The sequence below is a fragment of the Apaloderma vittatum genome, unplaced genomic scaffold (assembly GCF_000703405.1).
Source record: "Apaloderma vittatum isolate BGI_N311 unplaced genomic scaffold, ASM70340v1 scaffold7464, whole genome shotgun sequence".
Classification (NCBI taxonomy): domain Eukaryota; kingdom Metazoa; phylum Chordata; class Aves; order Trogoniformes; family Trogonidae; genus Apaloderma; species Apaloderma vittatum.
This window is the reverse complement of record NW_009713171.1, coordinates 1-9,236: the sequence shown is the minus strand read 5'-3', so window position 1 is coordinate 9,236 and position 9,236 is coordinate 1. Positions and strand designations below refer to the sequence as shown.

At 39.1% G+C, this 9,236-nt stretch overlaps 1 protein-coding gene across 1 annotated transcript in view; it reads right to left on the bottom strand.

Moving 5' to 3' along the window:
* LOC104273064 (ankyrin repeat and SOCS box protein 7-like) overlaps positions 1 to 177 on the bottom strand; it is an 18,276-nt gene extending 18,099 nt beyond the window's left edge. The window contains 1 exon segment of the mRNA XM_009868261.1: positions 1 to 177. Coding sequence (XP_009866563.1) covers positions 1 to 177 — 177 coding nt within the window.
* Between the last annotated feature and the right edge of the window lie 9,059 nt (positions 178 to 9,236).

Below are 9,236 nucleotides of genomic sequence, written 5' to 3'. Positions count from 1 at the left end.
TTTCCCTCTTGCTGCAGAGAAATGAAGCAAGGTCCAGCCATTGGCATCTCGACCATTTGGAGAGTATCCCTGCTCCAGCATCTTGCGTACGGTGTGAACATCGCCAGCAGCAACTGCAGCCTGAATCTGCAACTCTTCCTGTAGTTCAGGGTTTCTCCGACAGTGATGGTGTAACATCCTAGCTGAATCTGGCTTTTACAGAAGCGTCATGAGGTCACACTAGTCACCTTGAATCAATATAAAGCATGAATAAGTTAGGACAGGGAGCAGGAAAGAGATATCTAGAAAAAAAGAGTCAACACCAATGAAAAGCAATGCCAAGATTTACACTCTATATGCAGAGCAAAGTCATCTTGAACATAGGATAAAAACCAATCTCACTGTTGCTAGCAAAATTATAGTAAGTGGTTCACATCGCTGAACTGCGAAAGGCACAGACACTTGTACATTATAAATAGCAGACATCTTCCTCAGAAATGACATTAAGTAACAGTCCACAATTAAAGCACCTGACGAATAAGCAAAGCCAAAACATCTCTAGAACTCAACATTCATTTAAAAAATCACAACATGGTTGGTGTCATTAACTCCAAAGATACTTGTTAAATAGATGATGTAAACTGTTGCATGAAACAGCACTGCATTGCTAGAGCACCTGAACTACGATATACTTGGGTTTGCTGTACAAATACATGATCTTTATCTTCAGTGAAAACATTTTCATCTTACTAATATAAGTCATGTGACCTACTGCACATCAATATTAGTAACTAACATTCAGACTGAAAACTTGTATTTTCTTTTTTTCTTTTTCTCCATTTTTTCATTAAGAGTGTACCGTCTGTATTTTGGCTTACGGCCTTCTTTATTATTACATAAAGACTGCAAAGAACCTCTATATTCCAAAAATCAAACACAAAGATGATAATACATGAGACCTGAAAACATGTAAGTGCAGTTAATAAAGCCCTTTCAAACTCTGTGAGAACACATACCTGAACAATTCAGCTTATAATTACCTTGATACAGTGTATGAGAGAGCTGGGCCAAAAGCCTATCTAAAATAGCTGGTAAAAGAGCCTAGATACAAGAATATATTGAGAAATAAAGAAAGAAGTACTCTACTCCATGCTCTGTTTGAATTGTACCAGTCTGCAGCTCTACTTGCTACCCAGCTGGGGATAAGAAAAAAAACCCCCACAACAAGTATTTAGGGATTCTTCTATAGTACACAAAGTCTGTCAAGTGTTTCACGTTTTCACATTCATCGTGTATCATGTCCCATCAACAGGTATTCCTGGAATGGAAAGGAGTAGCAGAAGAAAGAGAATAAAAGCAGGGCATAAGAAAGGTAATGCTGAGCAATAGTAGTCTCAGAAAATATTCAAGAACTACTACAATGGATATTAACACAGGACTAGAAGAGAAAAAGGAGAAAGAAGAATGTATTTTAACTCCTGTAAAATTAAGCAAAGTTAAAGTACAAGGAAAAGTTCTAAAGATGGAAATGAATTTTAAGCAAAACTTAAAATTTAGGGCAGCCTTGTTTTATTAGGATGTCAACCCACACCATCACCTAAACCTTCTTTTACGTAAATATCATAAGGATTTCCAGATCCCCACGATTCACAGGTCACTCAAAAGACATTGCAATCAACTCCCCATATCCCACTAGGCCCTTATTTTCCTGTGATCCAGATATGCACACAGACAAGAGAAAAGTGAAAACATCAATCACTGCCAACTTCCCAGATAAAGGCAGAGCTCTCTCTTCACTCTTCTGTAACCTAGTGGTGCCCACTGCAAAGAAGTTATTCGCCTGCTTCTTGGAGAGATATAAACTCATAATTAACAGGTGGCTACAATGACCCTACTTACACTGCAAATATGGAAATAACATACAGCAAACGCCTGGCTTTGACATTTATAAACGCTTCAACTTACCATGTATGGCAACAATCACTGTTCCAGCACAGGGCTATGAAAGAAGACTTTTTAGCTCAATAGGTTATACACGGCTTAGGCACCGGCTTTGTTTTGTTTTAGAGTATGAACTCCATTATCTGACACTGGAAGAAAAGGGGATTTACAAACTGGCAAGTGCTAACTCAATAGTTCAGCTTTTGCAGCATATTCCAAAAATCAAACTTGATTAATCTGATGACAATGGAAGTATTTCTATTGACTCTAATAAGCTTTTGCTAAGCTCTTTTCTAAACTCCAATTAGCACTTCAGAACATGCTCACCTACAAAACAGTAAGCTTGACTTCATTCTGGATCACACCACTAACAGTACTGTTACTGGAATTCCAACTACAGGAAAGAGATAATTTTTTTTTTTGGATTTACAGGTAAACACCAAGTATCTAATTGATAATGAGTCAGGGGGAGATCCTTAAAATAAGTAAAAATTTCAGTGTGCCCCTTGAGCTCTACTTTCTGAATGTGTACAAAACTGATATATCAAAACTCTTCTCTCAAACTGAGAATATCTGATCAAAAGTTAATATAAACAAAACTTTCTACTGCCATTTTTACAGCCCTTTCTCATAAAGGACTAATACTTGAAAGATCTCACATTATCCTGAAAAACAAGGTCAAACTAGTAGCTCAAAATCACAGAATGGTTTGGAAGGGACCTTAAAGATCATCTAGCTTCCACCCTCCTGCCATAGGCAAGGAGACTTTCCACTAAAAATGCTACAGAAAGAGATAGGATGACTAAACAGATGAAGCAAAACGGGATTTCTCATTTTAGGGGCCAGCAGTTTCCCCCCTGCAACTATCTCTGAAGACAGTTGGTTAAGAGAAAGCAAAGCTCTTTCTATCACACTTCTCAGCTGGTGGGTATATTTGTAATGCAGCATTATAAAAAGTTGGCACTGGCCCCATATGTTGCATGTGACTAGCAGAGCTTATTCAAATTAGCTAGTACTAAAGTACATAAGTACTAAAACATACAAAGCAGAAGACAAAAGTCAGGCATAAGCAGCTCCTTTTAACACTTGTGCAGTTTCTGTAAATATCTACTCTTCTATCTCGCCCCTACGGCAAGCAACAAAATTCAAATTACAAGAATACTTAACTGTAATATTAAAGGTTTCAGGATAGTTCTAGGTACATACGAGCTTCAAAGACGTTTTCACTTTTGCTCCATAGATTATTTAAAATTCCTGTTTGCAAATCCCCGTTTACAGCATCAATCTTTGGAGAAGGGAAGGAGGACTATTGGAAGTCATTAGCCATTTGGCATTTAATATTTAATGTTGCGCAACTGTAATCAATCTCATTCAGAACACACTATGCACTTGGATTGCTACATATCGGCTTTCTCCATGCAAGTGCAAAAACTAAACGAAGCAGAGGAGGGGGAAAAACCCACCTATGCATTCTTGGCTAAAATGATTGTACAGTGCCGTGAAAACGGAGGACAACAACAACAACTACTTAACTGACTTTGCAAGTACGACAGGATAAATTCAACGTGTTCCTGAATTACCTTATAGGAGGTTGCTACTCTCTGATGGATGTCCCATTCTTCTTTGCCTTCACTATTCATAATCTCGTCCGCCCATGTGTGTCAAACCACCTGCTACCCCTTAAAAAGAATATTTCTTATTAGTTGCGAAGAGAAGAAGTGAGAGCTTTACTTACTTTTACTTTGCACCTGCGCTAGAATGCTCAATTTTAATGTAGTTAAAGGCCCTGAACTGTGTTTTCTTGCCTTATGAGACAGTCCTCCAGAGGTTCAGGTGGGGAGACTTTGCTTCTGCCAGGTGAGGAAAATGCTACAGAGAATACTTTATGGAAGACAAGAGAAACAAGAGGTGCACTTCCTCTCCGGAGTAAACCTTGAAGTCTAAAATCTTCTCTAAGGATTACGTCTACCTGCTCCTGCCACGGAACAAGAATGGATGCAAAGGTTACAGTAGGTACTTCTGCCTGACTGCTCAGCATCTCCTTGTGGGAGTCAGATGCCAGGAAAAACCTTCAGGATCCATTTAGTTCCTCCCAACACATTTTTGTGGGGCTTTTTTTGGTTGTTCGAGGATTTTTTTCTGGTGTTTTTTTTTTTTTTCCTCTTTAAATCTCCATCCCATCTATACTTCCCTATCTAAAGAACAGAATTTGCCAAGGCAGAGCACCAACTTCTCCATCCTTTAACTAAACCTCTGGCACCACCAGACCGTTATCTCCTGCTCACATGAGGGATCACGCTAACAAACACTGTGCTTCAAACACATCGAGATCCCTTCACAGTACAAGCAATACCACCACGTCAAAAATCTTCACCCTTTTCTTCAAATTAAAAACTATCGCTGCAATAGTATAATAAGTAATATAAGCACTAATTACTTCATTGTACAGATCACACAAAGCCAGTTGTGACTTGTTTCTTCTACAAATGAGTTGCACCAGTGCAATTAGATGAACTTTACAGCTTTTAGCTTAAGTTAAAATTTCTGTCACTTAATGCAACATAAAATCTTGCTTTCCCAATGATAGCTCAGAAGAGGAGGATGAAAAAAAAAGCTCTCTTCATCCCTCTTACGCACATTTTGCAGGAGCTTTGCTTCCCAAGATAAAACACACAAGGTCTGCAGATACGCTCACAGCCCTGCACAAAATTGCACTGCCATGACCTAATTTGATCACATTTCTAGCCTTGTTTTTTTTGCATAGATGATCAGTCGTTAGTTCACCTTTTTTTTTCCTTTCTAAATTTTTGCATGATTTTCACTTTAAAACCCACACATTTTTTATTAGCTGATGCAAATTAGAATTGCACTGACTTCACAGACTACAGACAAGGTAACAGATTGCTCCACTAAAAAAGTAACAAGCTTTTTTCCCCCCAAAGGAAAATTAGCTGCATATGGCAAGAGTAAGATCTGCAACTTTAATAAAAAGAAGTCATATTTAGTGAAAGTAAAGCTCACTTACTCAATGACTTAACAAACTTTGTTTAAAATACTAATAACTGTCATAGAAGTAGCACACTAAAAAAAAGAAGATAAACATCTTCATTATCTATTGATAACATCTCATGTCGTCAAAGAGATCTTAGACTTTTCTACATCAGCCTGTCACTTTGTTAAAGTCACTGCAAACATCATGTGGAAAATTAATTCCAACATATATATATACTTATTTTACAGAAAGTTCAAGGTTGGTACAAAAAGTGAGACCTTATAATACAGTATTTTGCTCATTCAGATGAGCTAGCAGATAGACCTGATTTCTAAGCCCTAAGATGACCTATCCAAGAGCAGAATAAGGACCATAATTTACTGATGTTAGCCTACATCTTGACAATACACGACATTTAATATCTAGCATAAACCTAATCAGTGTAGATCCTAGTTGTCTGTGGTTAAAGTATGCCAAGACATTTAAATAAAATCAACAACAAAAAAAGCCTGCCCACTGGAATAAGGATAATCACATTAGCATTCATTATTCTCACAACACACTTCTCCCACCCATTTCAAAACTCAAACAAGCTAGATGTGTTCTCACTCAAATGGCATTTTAAAAATGGTCAATACGTGTGTGACAAAGGAACTAAATGTGACTGTCATCTTTTGTATGTCACTCAGCTTCCTATTTCAGGAGCTCTTCAGACAAGAGAGTAAGGCAAGCAATCGCATCATTACTCGTGTTCTCGTATCGCAGCTGTAAAATTTGCAAATAACATGTGGAAATACTAAAATTTCACAGTGCCTTACAATCCTGGATATATTTACTGGTAGATGTTCTATCCTACATCCCAGACAGACATCAAGCAAAGTATCCAAGCGGCTCAGACAAAAATCTCCAAGAAACACACACGAACTGCTGGGTCTGAAAGCAACGAGTTAACAGCACATGAATCTAAAACATCACGGAGGAACTGCTACTTCAAAGGAAAGAAGCTTGCACTCTTCGTAAGTGGTCATTAAAAGTTACACATTTCTCACCAGAGCTCCTGTAATGCCATCGTGTAGCTTGGACACACTAAGTTTAAAATAACTACGAGAGTTAATCAAAGAGTCTTCCACCAACTTCAGGTGTTTACAGCACTGTGTGATGCTCACTGGCGGTGTTATATACTAATAAGCAGCTGTTGTGTCGTTACCTTCCGCAGGTGGCTGAAACTGAAGTAAAGAGTCACCGTTTTACCAACTATTACCCATTTCACAGAGAGGCTGTGAAGTCTGACTTTTGGGCCTGATGAAGAATTAGTGAAATCGCCCAGTTCAGCTTCAGGGCTGCAAATTGGAGAGCAAGAGAGATCTCACTTTCAGAACAGCACTGGCAACCATCAGCTATCAACCATCCTCAAAATTCCCACCTGTACATTGGCAACCTTAACCACCAGCAGAGCCCGGTGAAGAAAACACTGCAAATCCTTCCAAACTGAGACCTCACTGCTAGTGTTAAAGCAAGGCCTTATGGATCTTTTTGAGCAGAGAGTGCTGCAAGAGTTTCGCACAGCCACAACTCTCCTCCCTCAAGATGTGCGGTGACAACCTGCAGGGAGCTTGTGCTCTGCAGCATGCTTGGAGATCCTCTTTGTGCCAAGCATAAAATACAGCCTCCCTTCTCACACTGGTGCTGTTAATTAAAAGTTTTCAACAGGGAAAGTCAGATGAAAGCTAAGCCTTAAAAGTAATAATTCGTAGCAAGCGTTCACGTGCAAGATGTATATTTTTAACACGACTTGCTAATCATTAAAGAATCCAAACATCTATGTCACAGAACGACAGAAGCACAAGAGAATGGCTAATTCAAACCACTTCAAAGCAGTCACTTCAGCCCTAATACTCATAGCACAGGTTATGAAAAAAATGAGTGCTGCTTATAGAGTTTATTTCATCCAACAATATCTGGAAGACTCGTATTTGCTCTGCATTTCTTTTTACTGTAGCCTAAAAGAACCCAACGGGATAAAATCCACAGGCTGACTTGGGCGGATAATGCAAGTTTTTCACTGTGATAGCATCATTCCATAAGCAAATGCTGGAAAAACAGAAAACAGCCTCTCAGACAGCACATTTCCTTTACGAGTTCAGAATTCACAATAAGCAAAACAAAACCAAAATGAGTATATAGCCTCAAGATAAAAAAAAATAAATATGTGCAACTTTATCTAAGGGGCAAGATATCTTGCAATATGCTGCATGTCTTCCAGAGATCAAGAGCAGACTTCAGCATGTCATTTTTCTCCGTTCCTTGTTTTGACCATGTACAAATCTCTGCCAGAAGCTAATTCTTTAGTTTCCAGTCCCTGCATCCGAATCAAACTTTGCTGCACTGGCATTTCACAATAGGAAGGAGCTTCACAAATCAAATGAAAACTTAAATTTCCTTCCATGAGTAAATCCCAAAGAGCTTACAACTTAAAGGCACCAAGAGGTGTCCTGTTGGAATAGCAACGCTAATGCAGGCCCTGCCATTAGATGCACTGGATGGGTTGTAAAGAGGGTGTTATCACAAACCAACTTTGGATGAACTGCGTGTGCCATAACCGCACCACCAATTTGTACTAATCTGTCTCACCTATTAGCACAAAAATTCCTCCTGCAATTGCACTGGGCATGTCTACACGTTATACTACCGCTCGTGGTTTTGCAGTATGCTACCAAAATAACTTGGATTATTTCTTCCCTGTACTTGCAAAAATGCATTTCAGAATTTGCCGAGCTTGTGTTACAGGAGGACTTTCTATTTAATCTTTGACATGTCACAGTCACACCTATATTAGAAAAGTGATCCACCCTGGACCCAGTCTGTTGGCAACAGGTACTGCTCTGTCCCCTGCAACTAACGCTAAAAAATAATTTATTGCTGACGAGGAAAACCTTCTGGTACAGTCAATGATATCTCTAAAAACATTACAGAGGCCAGAATGACAGGTATAGAGGATATATTTACCAAAATACCAAAAACTCATCTACATTTGAAACAGATTAGAACGGATTCAAGGCACACTCCGCGTTAAAAGAACATGCGGAAACTCCATTTGGAGCATGTTAACAGTAGGATGCAGAAAAAGGCTGACTGACATCATTCACCCCCCCACTCTCTCCTTCTAGAGCCCATCTCTTCATCTTACCACATAAAACAATCAATTCTCCCTACGAACTGCTTTCCCCCTGAAAGCGAACCTTCCTCCTACCAGTAGGATTCAGTTTTTGATGACTCCTTTCATTTTTTCCCTTAAGCATCTGACAGCATTATTTTCTTTTGTGATCTCAACCCCAAAAAAATCAGTACTTGTAAACAAAAATCATCCTACTAAATGAATTTCAATTTGTGCAGCTCCATTACAATGCTTCAGAAGAAAAAAAAAACAAACTCCATGCAAAACTTAGCTATGACCAACATAATGCAATTGCCATGACCTACTCCAATAAAGCTTTTAGAATCAGAGCAGAAACAAATCCGGTGTTGCACCCATACATTTGTGAAAAGGCTTTAAGAAAAGACCCTTTTAAAAACCCAGAGCGAAGTAATTTTAAGCGACGTTCCTCAGATGAGGAGACACAGCAATTTGTAATCAAGATAATGTTTGCAGATTAAATTTAGAAAGTGCTACAAGAAGAGAAACCATACTTCAAGTAGCCTTCAGAGCTTTCAAACTTTTAAAGCTCAATAGCAAGTAGATTTTAAAAGAACAAAGAAATCTAATGCTACCTATTCAAATCCAGCAAAAACACAAGAGGCCCCAACCCCAGCCAAACCATGTGTCTAGGATGACTCTGAGAGTCTACATGAATTATCACCTTTCTGAGGGTTTTTTTGAGTGCCGTTTTCTCTCTTCTGTCTTATTTTGTTCTTTGGAGTCACAATTTTTAATTCTCCTTTAAGGCAGCTTAAACCTAAAAAAATAAAAGTAGAACTGAGCCACCCAATGACATAAAAAGAGAGAAACCGAGAACGATAATGGTTGAACACCAAAGCAAAGGCAGGTCGGAATAGGAAGAGCCTTCGAAAATTAGGAAGGAAAGCGTTATTTACCTAAAATCGGGATCTCAGCTCGGGAAGAAGGGCACTGTCCCTCGGGATCCTAACGAGTTGGAGGGGCGATAACAGCAAGACCGCTACCCTCTCAGGCCAGACCCTCCAGGGAATCCAAGTAAAAGCAAAGTACTAAAGAATGGGACAGGAAGTAACCCAGAAAGCAGAGCTGCTGGGAAATCCAAATCACTCCCTTTGCAGGAGGCTCATGCTTCAGGGAACCGTCAAGCGC